Source organism: Halyomorpha halys, unplaced genomic scaffold (assembly GCF_000696795.3).
Source record: "Halyomorpha halys isolate HHAL.00 unplaced genomic scaffold, Hhal_1.1 Scaffold607.1, whole genome shotgun sequence".
In the NCBI taxonomy this organism is placed as follows: Eukaryota; Metazoa; Arthropoda; class Insecta; order Hemiptera; family Pentatomidae; genus Halyomorpha; species Halyomorpha halys.
The window spans coordinates 815,533-840,884 of record NW_027116321.1 but is presented as its reverse complement, the minus strand read 5'-3'; the positions used below and the strand labels follow the sequence as shown (position 1 = coordinate 840,884).

Below are 25,352 nucleotides of genomic sequence, written 5' to 3'. Positions count from 1 at the left end.
ATATATGTTAAAGCCCAAAAGTTTATTTTATTTTCTTTAATTTAGTTTCATTTACTTCCAATTGGTTTTTTATTTTTTGTTAATTATAAGTTAATTTCCTTTTTTTTTTAATAACTATTCAGTTTTTATTTTTCGTAATTAAAATTAATTTATTAAGTAAATCACGAACAGTTAAGGAAGTTTGTTGTGTTGCATGTATAATATAAATACATCGCTGCAGCTCGGCACATATATCAACATTGTGAGCTGCAATGGGATTACTGCCTGTATACAGACTGATAAGGCAGTCTGGAGTCTAGAGGCTGAGTCTGAGTTAAGAGGTACCCACCGGCTCACCGACTTTCTAACTCACCTACTTGGTTTTCGGGGTTCACCTTACTAGTGACCCTCACCCAACTTATTGACTCAACAACAGCAGTTTACGACAGATGTTAATCTCGGTTTAGAGTAGAAGTGAGAAATATTATCGATATGCGCATATCTCCCCCCCATTTTTGAAAAAAAAAAAAAGTATAATCGAAGAAATAAAGTGTTATTTCTTGTCAGTTGGAGTACATATTGTGTATTATTTAAGTATATTTATTTTTCTTTCCAGATATGAAGGAATGGTGGACTGCTATGACACCACTATGGCACAGGAAGGTGGTGCTGGTCTGTTCAAAGGTTTTGGAGCATTGATTCTACAGTTTTCTGCTCATTACGCCGTTTTAAAATTAACAAAGCTCCTGTTTACACAAGTTGCTACCTTTGTAAAATCTTCTAGTCCTCCACCTCCTCCAATAGAAAAACTCAGGACTCCAGTCAAGCCGGAGTGTAGTAAGGAATCAGTTCGGACGCCGATGAGATAATCTGCCATAAATAAATGTTCTAGAAAATTTTTGTAAATTATGTATCATTTTTTTGTTGCCTGTAATTTACTATCAGTAGTGTGTTGTTTTTATTTTAAACCTGTGAAAGACATTTATTGTTTTGTTTTTTTATTTATTTTGTTAACAATTTTAGCTTATTTTAATGTAGCATACTTATTTTGCACCCTGTTCTTAACAGTTTGTGTTATTTTGTTGGAAACATTCAACTTCATTTTTCCTATCTGCTTTCCATCCATGAATATTATTATATTGGAAATATAAGTCAATGGAGATGCATGTCTTTTTAGTTTTTTAAATTATAGTTTATCGCATAATTTTAAAATATTTGATAATTTAAAGTAATAATTAAAAACTATATCTTATTTTTTTTAAACTAGCAGACATTTAATTTTTTTTTTGTTTCGGTTCACATTACTAATAATAAATGAAATTTTGAGCTCTACAAACTTTGTTTGTTTTGGGATAGAATTTATAAAATATGAATAATAGAAAATATTAGTTTTCTACTCGATTTTCACAATGTGGGATAAGTCCACTCTGGTTCTTAACGCCTCAATTCATCCCATAAACACATTTATTTAATTCCTACTTAAAATCTTTGTCTTAAAAGAAATAAATTTCTACTAGCCATTATCAATCCATCACTAGTTTCAAGCACTCAGTGTTTTACAAAATAGTTTAAGGAACTAACAGATCACTTATTTAGTTGGTATGTATGAAAGAATTTCCATAGTAAAGTTTTCGATATTTTGCATAATAAATCTTAAAAAAACATTTGGTAATTATCTGGAAATATTCACCAATGTTTAACTCTTCAAAATAAAAGTTTTGAGCTAATTATTAATGTAGTAATGAGTATATTGATTTCGTACTTTGACAGTGTCACCTCCTAAAACTGATATTTCATGTGATATAAATAGTTTGTGTTCAGCAAAACTTTTTAAAAATATTTTAATATAAATAATGGTCTGAATTTGATTGACAATAAATAATTAACTAAATTTTGTTTTATTGGAAAATTCTTTTATAAAATTGCAGTAGACTGGACAATGTATTAATTATTGAAAATAACAATTTTTTTTTAAGTCTTTCTTTTATAGCTAAACTTGGTTACAAATCAGCTAATTCCATTTAACTAAACATAGTAAAAACTAATATGTTTGTTCATTTCAACCAAATAGCACAAGTTATGTGTGTTTTAGATACTATATTAATTTATAAAGACTTATTTATTTTGAATAATCAGTAGATACCTGTGTTGTATATCTGTAAAAATACAATGTGAGATTTTGATTTTACTGTTATGCCTTTGATTATTTTAAATTGTATAAAAATGTTTTGATAATTATTAAAAGAAATCAATATTAAGCTTCTATATATTTATTTCATTTCCTTTCCTAATAAATAACCCAAATATGTTTAATTTTCTTTCAGTGAAAAATGCTATATTTTCGCAGCATGAAGGGATAGTTCTTTAGCATGTTCTCTAATATCTTTTTATCCTTCATGGAGCTGATCTCTGACATTTTTAGGTGTATGTTTTCACCTTGTTAAGATCTAGTGTGACAGATGATTTTGGTTGATTAACAGAATTTAAACCGACCTCTGGCCTGTATTTTTTATTTCCACTGATTCTGTTGAGAAATTTTCAATTATACATTGTAGGGTTGTGTGAAATAATCAAAAAGTTCTACTGAAATATCAGTAACTCAATATTTGTTCAAAAAGTTGGATAATGTCTTCTTTTTTTTTGTAGAACTTGATTCTGCTTATTTAAGGCCTGTTTTGGTGGATTTTTTTCATTAGTGAATATATAGCTCACTTTGTGTTTGTACTTGATTAAAGGTTTATAATTTCAAAGAAAACTATGATCTTATAATGGACTATCAATGTATCATTAGTATGAGTATTATTGAAGGAATAATTTTTTACATGATAAACTTAAGCAAGATGTGGTATGGCAGTAGCTCTCTGGTCAGAGCATTCACTTAACACCTACCAATGAGTTTCAAGCACTTTATCATCTGTCATTTTCGCTTTGCATAACTATTAATAATTTTCCCATACTGATGAATGTTTATGCTTACTACTGTGTTGTAGCAAGATTCTTATACTATCTTATGCCATTCTCATTAAACAAACTATCCAAAGGTGCTAACTAACAATCCATATGTAGCTTGGTAGAGATGATGAAGGAACACTGACTGATGTTCTCGAAATGAAGTTGATTTAAAGGCCCAACTGAGGATCAATCCAAAAAAAGGAAAATGAGGTGGACTGCCTGGAGTGTTGGAAATGAAGTTGATTTAGGTGCCTACTGATGATCACCCAAAAAACAAAATAAGTGGACTGCCTGGAATGTTGGACTGAAGTTGATTTTAAGAGCACTGCTGATCACTCCAATTGGAATGGTATGGTGGACTGACTGGAGGGTTGGAAGTGAAGTTGATTTCAAGGACCCATCTGAGAATCACTTCACGCCACGCTGTAGCTTTTACTGATTGGTAGTCAGTGATTCATGCTCACACGTCTAACATCCTACAAATATTTCAGAATACAAATCAATATAACTGTTGAAAATTAATTGGACATAGATAATGTATGTACACTGTAAACTTCATTCCAAATGCATTTTAGAAATTATAAATACATCGAAAATATTTATTTCCGTTTTACGCCCCAATATTTATTCGAAGGTTTTCCAGAAATCCTGTTGAGCCTTCTATCTTGAAAATATACTTGATCACTTCTCGCAGAAGGAGGTCGAGAGGCACAGTCTCCCTGAAGATTTTAGAGCTTCACTCCTTCATGGAAAATTGACCTGTATATTCTGGTAACGCGCAGCAAAGCCATCCTATGGGTCGATGTCAGCCTATTTCTTTGACTATACATGAGGATTTGGAAGCAAAAGGGAGACGCATACCTAAGGATACTTTCCACAACTCCTTTATAAATTGTGGTCGTAGTCGGATACCTAGGGTCCCCCTACACGACTAAGTCAATTCATTGCTGGGACTACCCTTCCAGCCAGATATTCCAATTTAAATGTGTAACATTTAGTCACCTTACTAGGACATTTACTCGTACTTTCTTTGTCCATGCTTATAGGGTGTGCCCGATCAGTCTTGTATTTAAGGAGAATGGCCTGTGTCTTAGCAGCAGCCATCCACATCTTCCACTCACACCATTTTGCTACTGGCGCATAGTTCGGCTTCATACTCTCATTCGCCCTTCTATTTGTGGAATATGTAGTTAGGGAAAGTATTTCTATCGTGAAAAATTCCAAATTCGAGTTTTCGACGAAATACACGTTTTGAGATCTCCTCAGTTAAAATAAGAGGTTTCGAAAAATGGTCTGTATGTGCATCTGTGTCCACGTTTGTGTATGTGAACAGCCTAGCTCAAAAACTAAAAAAATGTACGAAACTGAAATTGCATATTTAATGCCTCCACTGAATATGTAATTTCAGCTTAATATATTCCAGGGACATTACTACAAAATTTACCGACCAGGAGGGCAACATTATATCATCGATTTTACACACTTTTTTCAAGATTTTCTCAAGAGCGGCTCGAACAATTATAATTAATCTCATTAAATCAATGAACTATTAAGTGCTCTTAAATATCAGCCAGATATTATTCTCATTGACGGAGCTTAAAATGGCGTTCCCTAAAGTACCTTTAATTTTGTTTGTTTAAAATAACTAACCATCTCAAATTTTTATTACTGATGAAGACTAGATAAAAATAAACCATGAAAAGATTTGATGATTAACTTAAGGATGTGAGAGGAAAAATATTTTTTCTAGGTTGAAAAGACATTTCCGATAATGAGGGTAGTAATATAGACATAGTATTCACCGTTAGAAAGCCAAATATTTTAGAAAATATAACAGTTTACATATGAAGTAGTAGAAGATAATAAAGAATGATAAAACACGCTTAAAGAAAAGGTCGGTTCTAATACGAGTTTAACTGTTAAACTGGAGAACGTATGCGCAATTCGTTTTTACGTTTCGCCGATCTAATTAATGTTTTTATCTCTCCATAGTAATTAAATAGTTAGTTTTTTAATTCCACCTACTTTTGCAAAAGAAAAATGTAAACATTCTGCAACGAGTAATATAATTAAAAGTACTTCATTGAAAATCGTTGAAATTTGAGTTAGTCAATCTATCAACTGAAAGTGATGGAATGTTATGGACATATTAGTACGGGAAAGTATTGTCACAGTTGATACTATTGAAGGTTATTTATTTCCTTTTACACTTTTTACAATATATTGTAATATTCATTGACTGATTATAATTTACTGAATTTTGGAACTATATTTTATGTTTTTTTGTTTGTTTTTTTACAGGAAACTACTACCCTCTAATGAGTGTAGGTTGAAACTTGGCCGCTCTCATATTCTTCACATTCTTGTGACATTTTGTAAATGTATGTTTGTATTTTATTTCTCTCTGCCTTCTCTGGATCTTTCCTCCTTCCTGAACCTTGTATCCTATCGTTAGGACCTGTGACTTGTACCCAGTCAGGACTTTCACTCCCCTTCACGAATGCATATTAGTACCCTGTAGAGCGAAGTTTTCAACCATCGAGGACTTACGGCTAACATCCATCCATAAGACTCATCCTGTCCATTCATCTCCTAACCAGATAACTTACCTGTATGAGCACGCATTGTCGAGGCCTTCTGGTATAGAGCACCTCACATTGTCAATTGGAGTCAGATCTAACACAACCACCTTGACAAAATTTCAAAAATATTAAAACCTAAATCTTTGAAACTCCTGTGATACTTATCTGATCATCAACTATAACCAAATAGTTTTTCATTGGAGAAGTTTGTCGGGGGGTGCGGTCAGCAAAGAACAACATAAATAAACAAAACCATATTTATTTATTTTATGCCGACGTTTCGACCTGAGTTTCAGGGCAAAGGAGATAACAACAACATTTAGAGTAACATACAATTGAAAAGGAATAGTATACAAACAAATTTGATGAGATATGACAGACTGAGTTGAATAAGCCTGAAGAGCAGTAGAGGGCTGAGTTGAAGGATTTCGATGAGAAGGGGTCTGTAGAGTAGCAGAATTGTGCTGTGAAGTGGTGAATGTGATTGTTGTTGATGAGATCTAGATGTGTTCTATCTTCTGGTGTAGTGATGTGTATGTAGATGGTTGTTATCACGTCGTTGGCCCCGTGTTACTGGTTTCATAATGATGAATCACCACTTCACAGCACAATTCTGCTACTCTACAGACCCCTTCTCATCGAAATCCTTCAACTCAGCCCTCTACTGCTCTTCAGGCTTATTCAACTCAGACTGTCACATCTCATCAAATTTGTTTGTATTCTATTCCTTTTCAATTGTATGTTACTCTAAATGTTGTTGTTATCTCTTTTGTTCTACAGTCCTGATGAAGACCTGAAACTCAGGTCGAAACGTCGGCATAAAATAAATAAATATGGTTTTGTTTATTTATGTTGTTCTTTGCTGACCGCACCCCCCGACAAACTTCTGCTATCATTAATCTACGGTCAACTATATCTGGCATATCTGACAAAAAAAAAAAAAATGATTTTATTTAGAATTGGACTTATTCCAAACAGAGTTGGGCAAAAAGTATTCGATTGACGAATACATTTTTAAATTAATTAAATTAAAAATTAAAAGCTATTTTCCATTCTTTTTTGCTTATCTGAATCAGTATGAATTATGTACTACATTACAATACATTATTTCAGTTGTGAACTAAATAATTCTTTTCGTTAACATCGTCTCTTTCCCATTACATACCTCTATGGCTGTGATGGGTTACATTACCTTCTAAAGTACTATTAGGTTTGGTTGCTTACTTATATTTGTAGATAGAGTGCATGCTAATTTTACTTGAAATGATAAGTAGATATATAGTCTCTGTAGTTAATTGAATGCCATTAGTAATTAGAAACTTTGATATAATCAACATATTTTGAATGTTTGCTGTCTTATTTTGGCTAACAGTGTTCATTATTTTTTCCATTAGTTTACTATGTAAAAAAAAAATCTAATTTATTTGATTTCTGTATTGTATTTATTAAAGAGATTTGAAATTTAAAGTTTGATATAACGTTTTTCTTCTTTAACTTTCATAATGGCAAATGTAAAAGAGAAAACCAACAAATTTGCCACTGAGAATGACTCTTTAGCGAAAAGAAATCAACATACATTAGAGTTTCAATGCAACCAAGATAATATTATTTTTCCCCTAAATGTAGAGGTGTGATACTGCCCTTGATGTGAAACAAGAACAAATAACAACTGATCCAGGACAGGACATTTTCATAAATGTATGCAAATCTACTACTGAGATACCGCCTTTTGATGAACTGTTATATAAAGATGCCGATGATCTCTCATATCCTGATGACTTTTTGTTATAACAATGAACCCTAATATACTAATATGTCTGAGGCTAAATTCAAAATTTCAATACTTATATAAAGATGCCATTGATCTCTTATATCCTGATGATTTCTTATTATAACAATGAATCCTGTATCCTATATAAAATATATTTACTAATACTGTATATGATATACTAATAATTTGTTTGAGGCTAAATTCAAAATTTCCATGATGGTAAATTGAGACCACTTCTTTGTTGATTGTTCCTCTTTAAATGATTATCTTGTACAGAACATTCTACATGATGTTAAAAGATTTTGATGGTGACAACACACGACTGTTAAATTGTGTTATTGTAAAAAGTTTTGTAATTAAAAGTCAATTCGTTAATTTGGAGTCATTATTTAACATTCTGACCTGTCAAAATGTGTTGATTGATTGAGCCCAACAATCAATACTCTTTAGAGTAGCATATGTACCATTATTGTTATCTTATCAACCAGATCCCACCAATTTCTTGGAAACTTCGTTTAATAAGCCATTATACCAAATTTATTCAAAGTTATATTTGCTTTTAAGACCTTTTTGAGCAGAATTAATTGGTGGTTTTCAAAATTTGAATAAATAATTTTTTTTTTTAATTTATTTAATTAATAATCAAGTTGAAAAATTGATGATTTTGGAAGATATCAGGTAGTCAAAATGATTGCTAAGTATAGAGTTTTTTAATATTCACACTCAGGTCAGATTATTTTGGTAAATTGAGTTTGTTTTCAGTTTTCCTCTTTGTATATTTTAAAATAGTATGCAAACAGCTCTACTTACCTGTAACTGTATGCTAAACGTTACCTTAATGACTTATCAATAAATTGATGAAGGTTATAAATAAAGAACTATTACTTCGAAAGATTGAGATTTATTTTAGATAAATTATGGCTGCTAATGATTACATTATCCTTACAAGAGTACGGTTAAACTAAGCATGATAACCAAAGTAGGGATTTTCATAACATATGTAAACAGAGCAAGCTTTTAGTGAAAACCAAGCGAGGTTCACCTTCCTTAAAATGACTGTCATATGAACTTTATTTTTCCACTCTGCCGCAAAGTTCCTTCACGACTGTGTATTCTACAAATATTTACACTTTACAACTTATTGCCATAATTGTCTACATTTTGAAGTTTGGATATCGAAAAATTATTGATAATTAGATTTAAATACACACTATTTACAATAGCTTCTGTACAATATTAGATGTTGTCTCTTTTGGATTCATTGTGTCGGGAATAGAAAGATTATCAACTATCCTAAGTCGAAGCATTGTCTTTGCATTTTTTTTTTCATTTTTTTAAGTAAAATTTTTAAAACATTAATCCATTACACTGCTCTACAAAGAGAGTATAACAAGACTTTATTTTTTTTTCAATTGAATTTAGTTTAAGCTAAAATAAAATAAAATAAAAATATTGAAACATTGTCAAGGCACATGAGATATGTACAGAATGTTCTGTCTCCTTTGCTTGACTGTAGTTATATTATTTTAAAATTCCTGGATAACATGTTAATTTCTTTTCTATTTAAAAAAGGTTATAATTGGGAAACTTTAATGCCCAATAATGGTTCTTAAAAGTTTTTGTGCTGAAGGATACTTTTTAAATTTTTTGTAGCATTATAAAAAAATCTTTTTTGTTTATAATAAACCTATTTTGATACCCATCTCACAGAATTCCTAGTTCCAAGAATTCCTAGTCTCAGAATTCCTAATTCCATTTGCTTGGAATTATAGGAAATCCTGTTTGCTGATCAATCATGCTTTAAAAGCTAAACAATTTTAGGTGAGATTAATTTTTCATTATTAGGAGTGCAGTGGGCAGCTGGGAAATTAGTTATTAAGAATTAAAAAAAAAAAAAAAAAAGAGTGTGGCAGGTAGTTGAGAAATTTAATTCTTTAAAACTTTAAATCGAGAATAGTAATTTTTAAATTTCTAACAACCCCTAAGTGAAAATGAAAGCAAACAAAATGAATGAAAATTTATTCTCTTAGTTAAAGCAGCCACTAGAAAATCAAATACATTATACAAAATATTTATGGCCTCTAAATCATTGAAGTATTGTGTAATATATTAGGTCAATTAGAGTTTGATTTTTTTTTAGCAAAATATTAAATAAACTACTACCAAGTTAAAGAAAGTTATAAAAGTCAATTGGTTCAATAATTCTTAAATCAATCAATACATTTTCAGGAGTGTACTAATTTTTTTTTTAACCATTTCTTTAATCCACCTGCATTTTGTTTTCCCTTTTTTGAAGCTGCAATTACCTCAAGATTTGCTTTCTTTTTATGTTATATTTAGACTGCAGACTATTTTGTGGGGTACTCTGCTCAAATCATCTAGGGGTCGCTTAATGCATGGCTATCTCATTGATAAGAATTTTGGCCTAGGAATAAAATAATCAACGTTGGCAAAATTATTTAAAAGTAAAAAAAAACAAAGTCAACACTATACCAAAAGTGAAAAAAAGTTGAAGTAATTTGGGTGAATGAAGAATCTACTCTACCCTCAAAGTAAAAAAGAAAACAGGTGGGAAAGTGCCTAGGGTTAATACTATTAAGTTTCTGAAAACAAGGGGAATAATATTGTTGTTCCCATTTATATTGAATTTCTCTAAGGTCAAATTTGTCTTCAAGAACTATTTAATAGAAAATGTTTTATTTTGTCTAAATTTGTTTTATTTTTTAATTTATTCTATGAAGCAAAACATTACTATCAATAAATTTACTTAATATTTCGTTAACAACAAATAGATAAACCCTGAGTAAATTTTGTCTTTCTCTCTTTAACATTGACTTATTGATTTCTTTAATGTTTTAGTATACCTAAATTATTATAAATTTTAAATCCAGCCTTCAATGTAAGGGTTTTAAACAATATTCAGTTTCAACTGAGTGAAATAAGAGTTTTCTTTATAATTAAAGTAATTCATATTTATTGCGCCATTATTTGATAACCAAAGAAAAAAATCATTTAGTTTCTAAATGTTACAGTTTTAAATTAACGAATAATTGGCAGTTGATTGTCATACATTTTTTAAAACATTTTTTTTTTTAAATTCATTTTTTTTGTAGAGCAGTGTCACCAATAAGTTATAAAACATACCAAACAAACTTAAAAGCACCATTTTAACTTACTCCAGATTTCTGGAATGAACTTTAGTACTTAAATTTATATACAATATTTTCATGTTACTAGAACATCAAATAAATATACAATGTACATATATACTGATAACTAAAATTATCGATGTTCAAAGAATCATATTAACCAGCAATTCTCAGTTTTAAAACTGATATTGTTATATACAATTGAAATAAAATTGTAAAAAAACAAATCAAACATTATATAAATATATACACAGTTTTACTTAATCCACTCCAATGGTAAAAACATACTAATCAACATTACATACCACAGTTGGTATATTTTTATTTTATTTTAATTTTTTTTATACAAGAGGTAAATACATTTCTACTTAGATTTCATAAAAGTTATCGTTCAATCAATTTATATATTTATATACAAAGTATAAAAAAAAAATAAAATGGAGAAAGGACATTACAATACCTAGGTACAATGAAGAACATGGAGCCAATAGCCAATACACCTATATTATTAGGTTATATGATAATTGCTGTACAAGGTGGGTTTTCTTAGTGACAGGATTTTTTTTCTAGTACAAAGGTTGGGACGTAATCTTGATTCTTATAAAGTGGGATGTACTCACTAATAATAGTAAGCCCTCCAGAAGGATTTTAACTTATGTAAGTATGAATTATTCAATTTTTCTTTGAATTCCAGAATTATGCAATATCAATTGATAATGCCCAGTCAATGAGAACAAGCAGCTGATTTTGAATTAAAACTAGCTTAATTTGTAAAATTAATTATTGAGAATCAATTGAATTTTACGCAGTAGAAAAAAACTGTCACTGGGAAAACATAGCTTTAACTCGCACAGTTCCTATACTAATAGTCACGTAGTTCATTTTTTTTTTTTAACTTTTGCCTATTTCACTTCCATATAATAGGATTTTTAATAACCAAATAAAAACACTAATATTTAAAGTTTTGATATCACAGACCCACTGAAACCATCGCGGTTTCAATAGCATTAATTCATTAAGATCACTATTTTTATCTTCCTTCGTCACGAAATCGAGCTCAAGTAACAAGTCGTCTTTAATATTCTAAAAATAATCCTTTGAAAAAAATGCCTTCTCTTGATGCACTCATTACATAGCTAATGCACTAATTTTTGATTTATAAGATGAAAAAACAAAAATTGTAAGAAATAACTAATATTTTTTTTTTAATTAGTTTTTCTTAAATATTAGTGTTATAAAAAGAACTATCAGTCTTCAAGGGACGAAGGGCATCTATGAATAACCCTCATAATTTTTGTTCATTATTATTATAGTCTGTCAAGGAAGGGTAAACGTAAAGTAAAGTTTTTTTTTTTTTTGTCAACAAGAGCTCGTAATTTACTCTAAGGGTAGAAAAAATTTCACACTAATGGTGTTCGATATATTTCATTTGGATGACTGTTCTGGTTGGCGGAGGCTGCTGTGTCATTCTGTCGACTGCATTGCTGTAATAAGAATTGAAAAATTAAAGAATCAGAATAATATAATACTAATGTAAGAGGATGAGAGTAAGTTTAAAATTGGTAAAGAGTGAAATTATCAGTTTGGGGAGTATCATAAATAAACTATGAGGAAATGAAATTATTTATTAATAAAGTATTTAAAATTAAGTTATTAGAAAATATTTTTAATTTTGAAGATTGATTAAGCATGAGTCAGTCAATTTTCCATTTTAACATTCAACACGATCGGTGGAAACTCAATAAGATTGATCAATCTGCAAAGCTTAAAAATGGGAATTGTTCTGTGATTGAGAACCCCTTTGGCATTTAGGGACTATTTTATAGAAATTCAAGTGTTGAAACATTGAGGTTGCTCATCATACTGATAAGAACAATAATATGCTATGTATTATGAAAGTTATAATTGAGAATGTCCATTATTACTTACTGCCTGCTTCCTTTCCCAATTTTTCATAGCATTTTTATACTTTTCAAATTCGTGGCACCAGTCGGAATATATTTTATGATAATCGTGTGACTTTCCAGGTGGGGCACATCTGTAAAAGAAAAACAGACAAATTAAAAATTTTGAATGTTGTGATAACATTCTAAAATATTGTTACGCTAAATAAATGATAGCTTAGTGAAACAAATAAATTAAATCATAATTAATATTAAAAAATGAAAAACATAGTTTTGCTACATACCTATGGGTATCTACAGTTATGTTGTATGCACATAGTAGTGAACCACCAAGCCAACAATCGTATCTGCCTGAGTCTGCTTCGGTAACACTGACAATTACCAATCCTCGTTCACATGTCTCTATATATTTATCACCTCTGAAATAGAAATATTTGCTTATTAATAAAACAAGAATATTATTAAATAAAAAAAGATGAATATTATTAAACAAATCAAAATTAAAAAAATAAATCATAGATATTTGGAATCTTAAGTGATCATAGTATATATTAATACCAAGAATATAATTGTATCTGCACTATAAGGAACTTAAACAGTCTCTGATTTGGGAAATGTAAAATAGTATTGTTTGTTGATAATACTTCATTAAAAATAAACATTATAACTTTTTTTCAATAATTGTTATAAACTTATATCACTTAATCACTAAGAATGTTGGTCCTCTCACCTGTAGACTATTTGGTATCGACCCTTTTCTTTACTGTAGTGATACCACGTCACTGTCTGTGATGCCAAAACTTGAGGCATTTTTACAAAACAGCCGAGGTGAACACTTTGGCCCCAGGTTACGGAGAGTTTCTTCTTAACAACAGAACTATCGCAGACACTCGCACTGCTATTACTAACGTCTTGGAGTAATCTGCAATCAAAACAAACAATATATTAAGACAAGTATTCCTTAAGGAAATTAAAAGCGTATAAAATTGGTTAAAGCTCATTACTTACCCAGGTGTGAAAGGTTTACAGGTATTCGTATCCTTGTCCCAGCCACAGTACGGGTCATGAACACATCTAAGACAATTGTCGTATCGTCGATTACACATGACTAAATCTATCTGTCTCACTCGCTCATCAGAGGCAACATAAATAGATTTATGCTGAAATGTCAAAATCAAAATTCTATTAACTTCAAATTTAATATGAAATATTTTAATTAAAATTAGAAATTGTAAATGCTTGACTTCTGGTTGGGTGCACTACAAATCATGATTTATTCAGGTGAAACATCTGGGAAATAACATTTTCACACAGTCATATGAATAATCCCCATTAAAAATACTGAGAGGGTAGGAATCTTGTCGGATCAGAGACAGAATTATAAATTTAGGAAATAAAAAATACTTGGTAATCAGGCGCAACTCGTCTATTAGAACAAGTCCACATTGCTATTCTGGAAGAACAGTGACTTAACTTTGTGAGATTGACTTGTGTCGGCAGGTTCAAAAATGCAATTACTGCATTACCACAGATGTTTGTACATCAAAATAATTCTAAAAAAATTGCCAAGAAGAATTTAGTAAGTACAATTATATAGATTCACAAACATGTAGTATACACATATTTGAGCCTGCCTACACAATAAAGTCAGTTTCACAAAATTTTACAGTTGCGGCATTCTTCTTCTGCACCAGTGATATAATGTCAGGAGTGCACAGAGGAAATTTTAACTTTATCCTTGTGTGAGGAATAAAGAGTTAGGAATCAATTAGCATCCTTCTCTATTTTGGGGAAATCTGTACTTGGGCACAAAAAAACTAGGTTCTTCTTCCCTCAGGTTATTTTGACCAGACCAAGGGTTAAATACAACTATCAGTTAACTATATGTTCTTGAAATTTTATTTTTAAAATTTATTAATTCATAACTGATGAGTTTAACACTGAAATTAGTAGGATAGAACTGAGTATTGAATAAAATAACTATTATGAAAAAATTTACCTTCTTTGAAATTTCCATCACTCTAATAGGTTCTCCAGGTGTAACGTCAAAGATGTCTAGAAGTACTGATTGAGGTTCTCCTTCTTCATTGTACCATTGCACTATCTTATAAACTCGTCCAAGATCTGTAGATAAAATTATTATTCTTAAGTTGTTTTTTTATATTACAGAATATAATTACTAATTACTTTTTTAAATAACTATAATTAGAAATCATTTTGTCAAAATTTTCCCCAAAATAAAAATTTAAAGTAGATATATAAGTTTATAGAAGATATAAGTTTCTTACTTGTTCCAGTATAGTAAACTACAAACTCGAGCTTGTCGCCAAAGACATCATATCTCAATATATCTACTACCAGATGAGTGAAGAGCAAGTCTCTTTTGTAGAAGACAGGCCTATCATTCCTATGAGCTACAGCAGCGTCCATTAGTGGATGTGATCGAATGAAGTTCAGAACAGAATCTGAAAAGAAGTAATTAATTTTATAATACAATAAAAATATATTTACATATATTTAATCAATAAATATTTTTTAGAATTTAATGTATCTCTTTTTTAGTATAACATATCAATCGTTGTAGTATCAATCAATGTATGAGAATTACTTGTTGAAAAACTATCTTGTGTTAACAACCACCAACTTATTTTACAATAAGGGGATTAATTCATTAGATTCACCACAAAATAATTTTTTCTGTTACAGGAGTATCAAATCAGGAGTTCAAAAACAGATTGTAGTTGATATAATGTAGGCTTATAAATAAAAATCTGATTAAACGATTTTAGCTGATTTTTATGATTTATGAAGAGAGCTGCAACCAAAAATCAGGTGTTTTCTTTTATCAGTTGAATTTTTTTTTCACAAATTCACAGTACATAACATCAGTTTTCATGATAATGATTTCAAAATCATGAAAATATTTCATTGCTTCTAGGGAACTCGATTGACCAAATTTAAATCTTAAGGTATCAAAAAGATGTTACATTACACTTAGTAAGAATCACTAAACTTTTTAAATTTCACTAAATACAAAACTTTTTTATTACCATCAGAAAGTGAGAAAATTCATCTTTTCGAAGATATCGAAACATTTTAATTTGGACAAAGTATTTACGAGAAATAAAGATTTTCATTTGTTAATTAAGAAAATTTCAAAGTGCGAACAAATTGACTCTCTCCAAAAAATTTCAATTTTTTTTTTGTTGGAGATTCACATTTAAGGTTTTTTTAAGGGAGATGATGACACTGAATATGAATTTAGTTTTTTATTTGAAAATTTTTTAACCTGCTTTATTTATTTTTATTTTTCTAATATTACATCAGTGGTTGATTATATTTCCTGTACATTTTTAACTTAACTAATTTTATTTTATTTTATTCCTTTGAAGAAACTTATTAACAGTCTTATCTACTCATTAGTTAACATCATATGATGGATTAATGCACATTTTAAGAGAAAATGGGATAATGATTTGTAAGGAAGAACCAATCAGAAGACTTATTAGGTACCTGTATAATTTTATAATATTATCACAGGTATTTTTGTAATAGAATTGCTTCTATAATTTTCCCTCTACTTTTTTTATTGTTACATTAATCGAGTATGTTGATGAAAATTCCTGGCTTGTAGAAAAGAAACTGTGCATGCTGTAAAATTCCACTTCTAAGGAAAATCTTATCATATTCTATTGCCAGCTTGAGATCTTGAGATTGAAAATAATCTGTTGAGTGAGATTGAACATAATCTGATGGTTGAGTTAATTTTTGGTTTTAACGCATGAAAAACATAGTTAACAGGTATTATACGGATACACAGTATTTAATTTCCAAACGTTTCTTTTTTTAAACATGTGTTATTTGGTAGTTTTGAATAGAATGGGTGGAAGTAAAAATTGTTAAAAATACTAAAATTGTTTTCTTTTAACACCTTAAATATATATATATATATATATATATACTTTACATACGAACATACAAACCTGGTAAAGTTTCTGTGTTATTGACACATTGTCCGGGTCTTGGCTCAGGAACTTTATTCGACAGAACTGGTAGCCAGGCAGAACTGGAAGTGGCTTGATCCTTAAATTTACCAGCAAATGCCGCTTGAATAGCTGAGAGATCAAACTCACATATTGCACTGCCCATGAGACCTGTTGTACTGGTGGTGAATGTGCCATAGAATCTCGTGTTGTCTCCAGGAACTTTATAAATGCTCTCTGAAAACATTGAAAAAATTAATATTTATTTTTCCTTAAATATATAAAAAATGGAGTGGAGTGAGTATAAATTCCTTAAAATAATTTTTATTAGCATAAACACCTCATAAAATAGAGAGTGAAATAATTTTATTTAAAATAGTTGTAAACTGACAGGTACTTTATGAGATACAACTAAATACGCTGCTTGTTGGAAGTTGAGAAAAAGGTGGAAGACAGCAGACCTTAAATCTTTTTATTTTATTTATTCAATTAAAAATTAAACCATGTTCTTTGACTTTTAATATGTCACATTTTAACTGACTTTTAACAGTTTCCACTTTCTTATAAAACAATAATTAAAGAAATATATATATAGTTTTATATAAGGAAATATTGATAAAACCAAAAATATATAAATTATATTTGAAAGGAGCAAGTACCATCTTGATGCACTGGGGTTCTTAAACATTTGCCTGACAGTGTATTTACTAATATCCTACAATGTTATTAGATTGTTTTGAAACCATATTCATATTCAAACAGATTTTCTTAAATAATATTTGTATCTCACTTACGTATTTCATTAAAATAGAATGGGAATTCGCCAGGGATAGAACAGTTGAGCCTTGCTTTGAGATAAGTGACCCAGTTCTGGCTGAGGATGTTCTTCCCTCCGGTATCTCTCTTGCAGACCCTTGCAACTCGTGAGTAGACACTCTTACCACAGTTGATGTACTCAACAGCAGTTTCTCGGAAGAAAAAGAAAACATACTGGTCTATGTCAAATGAGCCAACAAAGTCAGGTTCTGCAAACAAATAAAATCAACACATTAGTTTTGAGGTTGAAATTAATTATAATTAATATTACAAGAAGCAGTATGACAATTATTTGATGTTGTTAAATAATGATCCTAACCTTAAATAATACAGCAGCTATAAGATAATGGCAAATTTTGTAACCAAATTTACTATAACATTAATAAGTGGAATAAAATGGATAAGTATTTGAGTCCAAAGCAGACAAATCTAACCAATATGCTTGTGGAAGAAACTTAATAAGAATCACAAATTAACAACAGGTAGGAAATTAAAATTTGGCTTTTCTCAATGATATATTCAATAGTTTCTTATTGAATATAAAATATAGTATGCAAGGTATAATAGACCTTATTAACATGATTTATTATTGAAATAAGCAATAATTATAGGTTGTAAATTTTAATCTTTAATAATTCTTATCAAAATAAATGTAAATATTTATAAGATAGACAGTCCAAAATGGTGAAGAACACAAAGAAATAAATAGTGTAAAAGTATTTATCAGTTTTATTTATATCTTGAAAATAAATAAACATTATAATTAATAGGATATTATTTGTTTCCATTTAAAAATTCCAGAAGGGAGAAAATTATGGATTAATTTATATGAACAAAAAAAGTATATAAGTGGTGTTCTGTGAATACGTTAGGATGTAGTGTACAAATTAAGAGTTTAATTTTATGTATACAAACAATTTTATTTATTTACTAAAAACAAATATAAAATTATATATAAAAATTATGCGCAATATCAACATATAAATATGAAGTTAAGTGGTTTTTAGGGGTCATAACTTTTTCCCTGTTATCCTTGCCCATTTTTTGCAAATACAAATATAGCCCCTTCAAATTCAGTAGAGAATTTGAATTAATAATTTTAGTTCCAAAGTCCAATAGGTTGTATCTTTGCTAATATAGATGATTTCTGTTTTCTCTTGTAGGAAATTTAATTATCTGTGGAATGTGCAGGAATGTTTTTTTCAAAACCAGCCTTATTTCATTTGGAGTGTGGGAAAAACTACAATTACAAATTTCAGCTTCACTCGAGTCGTCATGGCAAGGAATAACGCCACAATCCTAAGTAAGCTTTTTATTCATTTAAAGATCTGTTCTTGGTCCTAATGGTATGCTCTGATGCCTAAATCTTTCCTCAATCAACGGCCTAGATAGGTAACACAAAAAGAGTTTTTCAAATTGGACTAGTAGTTTCTAAAACTAGCTTATCCAAAAAAAAGCAAACACTTTTTATTTAACACCAGCTTTATGTAATAGTATATAAAAAAGGTGATTTGTGATGAATTAGATCATCGGTCTTCCCCTTAACAGTATTGGCCACCGACTGAAGGATCTCTTGGTCCAGTGAGGTCCTCTTTTGTTCCTGGCCATTGTCCTCCTCTACTTCTATTTCCTCAGGAGAATGTCCTGGGGCCTTCAAAGGACCGCCGGCACCTGTGTCCGAGGACCGAAAGGTTCATTGTATAAGTACGTCCACGGAACGAATATATTAGAAGCAGCCGACGAAAGGAGACCCGGGAATTACTTTTATTGAGAATTTTCTATGGTATATTGATTTGCAACGGTTTATATATAATTATTTTCATATGCATGAAAGGGTACTTTGGAACTATATCTAAAATATGCAAACAAATGCTGAATACTATTTACTTGATATAAATAATTTGAAAGTTTGCTCTTCTATCAATATAGAGAATATAATAGAGAAATCGCTACCACCTAAAACTATATTGAAGTCAATAAATAAAAATATTGTAGGGAGGGGGGCTCTAGACAAGACAAATTGGTAGCACTAACATTTTTTTTTTATAACAATTAAAATAAGAAAACCTATACTAAGATACCCCATTAAGTATTTTTTTCTTGACAAACGGTCACGAATTGAGGTGATGCGGTTTTACTATTTACAATTTTCGGGGAACACGGTACATACGAGGATGTACGATTTATATGTGGGTGTGGAATCTTTAGACGATTTGGGTTCCTTGGTGAAATTATATTTGGGGTCTTCCCATCGTAAAAATAAAATACTAAAACAGTAAGTTTTAATTTAGAATTACGTTCTCGTCGAACTAAAAACAAAAAAAAAATGCATGTATTTTTTATTAACAATAAAGTTGTCATTAAAATTTCAAGGCAATATTTCACTTGTATGCATATATCATCATTGTAATATGTATGTATAGGAATAAATAAATAAATGAGGTTACGAAAAAAAAAAATATATATATATATCATTAAATTTAGAAAAAAAATTCATCTCCCGATCAACGCTTGCAATGGAATTCGGAATAGATCGTTTCTCCTTCTAGGTACGTCACTGTATCTGGAAAGGTCATTTAAGTGACTTTTGAAGGAAGATGTAGTATTCCAGGAATTACTAGATCTTATAAAGAATGATCTAATAAGTACTGAGCGTCTGTTAGCCGAAGTTAATGAATCTGACTAGTGGGAATGGACTGGGCATCGGAACTGAAGTTCGGAGGTGCATAATGACTCATAGGATATATCCTATAAGGGATTAGTCTAGACTCGATTTCCTCGGAGACACTTAAGTGCAAGCAAAACTGCGGAAGTCAAAGTAAAACAAAATTAAGGAGGAGAGCATGGGCATGTTACGTTCTTAGAACCTTTTGTTTTGGTGGATTTAAGTAATAGACTAAACTGTTACACAGACCCTTCACCTCTCTCCCTCGCCCCATGAGCTACCGTTTCCCAAATTATTGTCATTGAGGCGACGCTGGGATGCTTTGAGGTGGCGTAGTGCTTAGGACGGCTCAGCCTGAATCAATAAGCACCACTGCCAATTATCATAGCCCTAGTGTTCTCGCTAAGACTGCCTCCGGGGGCGGTGTCAACCGCACCACCAATCCCAGATCATCTCAGCTTTGGGATAATGGTCCAACAATGGGGGTACTCATCAACAAACCGCAGTCTGATTGTTTCGGATGAATAGACACGTCGGAGAACCGCGTTCCTCTCCTGAATTTTTGATGAGTAAGGCGAATCAGTAAAGTGTAAGTCAACACGAATGAGGAATCAAATGTTCGTACCAATTTAAGATAGAAACCCAATTCCAACATTGAATTTCAAATGTCCCTTTACCGAAATTTAATTTACCGAACATTTTAAAAACGGCTTGTCCCATTTGGTTCAAATTAGGAGGAAAGTTGGGGTTTACTATAAAAAATGGTCTGATAAAAATTTTGTCATATTTAACGGAATTTCAAATTCACTACTCATTCCAAGCAAAATGTGATTTCTTAGGGTGTCTAGATTTCAAAACTGGTTTCTACTAGATTTTATTAGTAAACAACAAGACATTAAGCCTTAAAATATAGTTAATTATATACCCAAAATAGTAATGGCAAATCTACCGAATGTGGTTAAAGAAAAAAAAATGTAAATTTAATGAGGATGATGTACTGGCTTAATTATTAAGAAGAATAAAAAAAAATGATATAATAAGATATTACCGGAATAGTTTTAGTATAATAACAAAATTAAATTATAAACAGTAATTGTAACACTTCTCCTACTCATAAACAAAACATTATTCATTTTGACAATTCAATTTTTAATTACACTTAAATTAATCAATATTGACTCCAAGAAAACTGGTGAGACCCGTCATCAGACAATAAAATAACACAAGAGTTTAAATAATGTAAATTTTATTTTTTTAATCAAGGAAAAATAATAAAGGCGCCTGCTTAATGCCACAGAAAGTGATTTTTATAAAATAAAGAAAACAAATAAATAAATTTGTTCTACAGTTCGGAGGGATGAGCTAAATGAGGAGTTATAATCTATTTAGCAATGGCAATAAACGGTCGATGGTCAAACCGAATAGAACTTACTGCAGAATAGTTGAATTTAGTCTAGGACTGGGGTGTATTGTCTCTAAGCATGAGGAGTGTTGAGAGTTTGGAATACCCAAGCCAGCCAAGGTACCTCTTCGTTATACCTATAAGTACCTTTACATTGATGGGGATTTGTGGCCAGAGAACAAAGAAACTGATTCTCCCGGTTGGCATTAACGGAGTGGTTTCCTCTCTTATCTACAAGTTGGCAGTCTTTTGTTCTTGACCGTTCATTGTCGGGGAGGGTAGAACGGCCGATCGGTCTGCTTCGATAGCTCCCTGCTACAGTCCGATCTTCCTCCGAATATCGATTTGATCAGTAAGACCTCGAAACAATTATCGCTGCATCTAAACTGATCGTATCGACAGTTTTAAAATAAACATTAGTTCGAGATTTCAATAAAAATATCGATATTTCAATAAGAAGGTCCATGATATTTTTAAACTTTGAAAGATTAAGGGGAAGAAGATTTGCATTTAATTGAAGGACATGTCAATAGAAAATTACAAGTTTTAGATTTGTAATAGCTTCAATAGCAATCATTAAATATTTTTATATTGCTTATCAGAGAAAAGTATTCACATATTATTAATACTTACAATAAATAAAACAAAATAAAATTTTCTAATAAAAACTGGAGAAAAAATGGTGAAATATAATAGACGGAAGAAATCAATACTGAATGAATAATTTAAAACTTATCCGAGCATTAACACGGGAGCGGGAGAGCTCAGTGGTAAGTCACTGTTACTAACTACAGCAGCCTGGATTCGAATCCTGCAGTGAGATAATTATTTATTCTATTACTATACTCCATGAGTCAACGCTGTGGGTACGGGCGCCCTTCGGGATCCACCCGCCTAGTAAATTAGGTAACCTTATAATTGGGTAAAAATCTGAGGAATGAGCGTGATTCTGACTAAATCATGTCCTTGCACAACCGTTGGTCTAGGAACTATACTTCCTTAAAAAGTATTGATCCTGCATGGGTTGTAGCGGTACATATAATTTTTTCATAGTACTAACATTTATTCCAAAAAAAGGCTTAGTATTAAAAACTATAGAAAAATAAATTGAATTGTACAATATTAAAAAAAAAAAAAAGTAAAAATAAAATCAAAATTGAAATAATAATGAATGACACCTTTCAAGCTTACTACTAAAAGATGAGTTAGAGACCGAATCGGCATGCTATTTGAAAGTTCATGAAATTTATTATTAATTTATCATATTACAATTTATTAAACGATTACAATTAATAAATTATTGTATATTTTACTCATAGGAGGAGCAATTGGTAATTACACAGGAAATGGTAGAGTGAAAATAAACAGACCGGTGTTTCAGACCTCAGCTCTTGAAAGATGTTCGGAGAATATTCCAGTATAGCTAAGGAGGGACAAAAATTTATGTAACGCTGAAATTCATTATAAATTATAAAATTCATAGAGAAATTAGCCCGAAGGTGATGAGATTTACTTTCAAATATATTTAAAGTTGTTCTCCCTCAGTGCCAGAAAGACTTAATTCATTCTGTAAGTTAGCAAAAGATGAATTGAAATTGTAAGCGCTTTATAATTGCAATTGTGTTAAAGAGAAAGAGAGGCAGGGGGCTGTGGGAATAAATTTCCATAATTATTGCAAATCCGAAGAAGGGTTCCATAATTGTACGTCAGGTCGTAAGATGCTCCTGGAGGAACCTTTTGATGAATACTAATGTCCCTTAGTCTCTTAAACCGCTCTTTTATTTCTATAGTTGAATACGAAAATTAAAAATGTACAGGGCATTTCTTGTCTTATGCCGGCATTTCAACTTCAACGCTAGAATTTTTAACCACCAGATTTAGAATTGGTATGCCATCGAAGCATCCTTTGTTAGTATGAAAATTATCGTACCCTATTTCGTTTAAAGAGGGGATGTGATTAAGTCTTGAAATGATTTCGTATGCTTATCAGCTCTATTCTCAAATCGATAACATCGTCTTCAATCTTCATTAGATCATTAAATTTGGGGCTGTTTGAATTTTGAAAATAGAATATAAAATGTCGGCGAAAATGTAAAATTAATTATCTTAGATCAGAAAGAGATAAAAGCGATAGTAACATATTTTCAGAGCGCATTATTCCTTGGTAACATTTCTTTCTCGCTATCTAAAGTTGTAGGCTAATAGAGTTCCGTAGTACTGCCAACAATACTGCCCCGCTTAGGAAGGATACAGTGTTAGTAACTGAACAAGTAACAAGTTACTTCATTTTCTAGGACCAAATACACGACAATGAACAATCATGGTGGTACTTGGTTTTGGACCTGCCTCCAGACGCCCGCCCTGACGAAAATCTAAAAGTCTGGCCAAATCGTTTGCATATAGCAGTAATGTTCGAACCTCAAAAAAATACTTTAGGAAGAGACAGCGTTCTTGGAAAGTAAGGAAGAATCGAACTAACATAAATGATGAATATTCATTATTTAATTGGTAACTAATATTAAAAAAATACACGTGGTTCGGTTCACTACAAACGATCATCTTGTTCAGTCGATGATAAAGTCATAGTGCTTCATGAGAAACGTACGTAGGAGTTTTTGTGCCCGTTGGGGTTTATGAAACTCCAAATCCCCAGGTATATACAGCTTTTTTAAATCCGAATTAGGTCATTTATAAATTTGCTCTGCGAATTTCTCGCCCTAGCACGAGGTGGCTGCTGTATTGCAGTCTGAGGAGGGCATAATTTTACTCTCCTTTTCACGAAAGGAAGGTTTACGTTTAGGTTAATAGGAATGTCCGTCATTGTAATCTAAACTGAAACTGAAGGCACATAGTGATTGGCTACTATTCCCCTAAGGTTTTTAGAAGTTAATTAAAGTTATGAAATGTTGGATTAAAAAATTAAGAAAAATCAATGGATCAATGGAGAAAAAAAATAAATAAAAAACTACTTTGCGCTATTGAAATGGCAAACTATTATTTGGGCTAAGATAGGCTATCCATCCATCAGAGGGCTATCTCACGGACAGGTGTTTAGGCGCCATTACCCCAAGGGATGGTGCCCTGCGACGATATGGAAATTGGTAGGATGACAGCGAGATAAGCCAGTAATCCGGCTAAGTGCTACAGAGCTCGCTTGTTTTTACAGAAGATAACACGGGGAGGGGGCGAGGAGGCCCCCCGCGCAGGCGGAAATTTAATCAAGCAACTTTACCTGAACCTGGTGTAACTCCTGAACCGATTCGAGTGGTCTCTACCCCGTAATGAGCGCGGATTTTACACGAGTTAACACACCGCCTAAAGTTCCTCTTATGGAGGAAACTGAGTGGGGGGGGGGGGCTGCGGTGGTTAATTTATCCACTAAACGTTACACAGGCAGGCGGTAAAATTAGTACAAGTCTGATTTAAAATTTCCCCCAAACGTGTACTTGACATATTTTGACCAAAATGATGGACATCCTTATAGTTTAATCACATCTAATTTTTTTATTAAATAAAAACATATAGATAAACTAAATTTTGATTTAAAGTAAATTTTTGAGTGAATCTTGAAGTTTGATACATTTATTTCAAGTTGGTCGTTTTAAGAAAGAAAAAACTTTTAAAAAATCAAAGCAATTGTTTGGTTCTTAAAATAACCAAGAGATAATAAATGCATCAAACTTCATGATTCAGTTAAAACTTTAACTTAGATAAAAATTTTAGAGCATTTGTAATTAATGTTGTGATATTTAGTTCTTTCTTAATAATGATTATTCCAGCAAATTCGAAAGATCTTGTTTCACCATTCCCTGAATTCTACGAGATAAGACTCGAGACCTCATAATAGATGCCTAGGTAGCAATCACAGTTCATTCATGACACTAGAAGAATTATTTCCTTTTCTTCAAGAGGAGAAAATAAAATGAAAATTTAATTACACAATTATAATTTATGCAAGTTCTAAATTAATCTAAAACCCACATGAACACTAGAATATGTGATCAGTGCGAAGAAGTATATAAATATTTGTGGAACATAAAATGTAACTGTGAATTCCTCCTAGACTATTAAGACATTACTTAATTCAAGACGCGAAATTAATTTCTTTATACTGACCTGATTTCCAATTATTTCCTTGCGGTGAATCTT

The 25,352-nt window shown here is 31.0% G+C and overlaps 2 protein-coding genes across 2 annotated transcripts in view; one reads left to right on the top strand and one right to left on the bottom strand.

Moving 5' to 3' along the window:
- The window catches only part of LOC106684729 (mitochondrial outer membrane protein SLC25A46), a 17,700-nt gene extending 16,812 nt beyond the window's left edge, over positions 1-888 (top strand). Inside the window, exon 9 of the mRNA XM_014426976.3 lies at positions 596-888. Within this exon, the coding sequence (XP_014282462.1) occupies positions 596-848 (253 nt within the window). The 3' untranslated portion in view covers positions 849-888. The remainder of the gene's footprint in view (positions 1-595) is intronic.
- Positions 889-8,169: 7,281 nt separating this feature from the next.
- The window catches only part of Sema2a (Semaphorin 2a), a 575,812-nt gene continuing 558,629 nt past the window's right edge, over positions 8,170-25,352 (bottom strand). The window contains exons 7-15 of the mRNA XM_067053126.1: positions 17,115-17,345; positions 16,321-16,557; positions 14,626-14,802; positions 14,337-14,461; positions 13,346-13,497; positions 13,068-13,259; positions 12,622-12,756; positions 12,363-12,471; positions 8,170-11,917 (exon numbers count right to left, since the gene is read on the bottom strand). Coding sequence (XP_066909227.1) covers positions 11,834-11,917; positions 12,363-12,471; positions 12,622-12,756; positions 13,068-13,259; positions 13,346-13,497; positions 14,337-14,461; positions 14,626-14,802; positions 16,321-16,557; positions 17,115-17,345 — 1,442 coding nt within the window. The 3' untranslated portion in view covers positions 8,170-11,833. The remainder of the gene's footprint in view (positions 11,918-12,362; positions 12,472-12,621; positions 12,757-13,067; positions 13,260-13,345; positions 13,498-14,336; positions 14,462-14,625; positions 14,803-16,320; positions 16,558-17,114; positions 17,346-25,352) is intronic.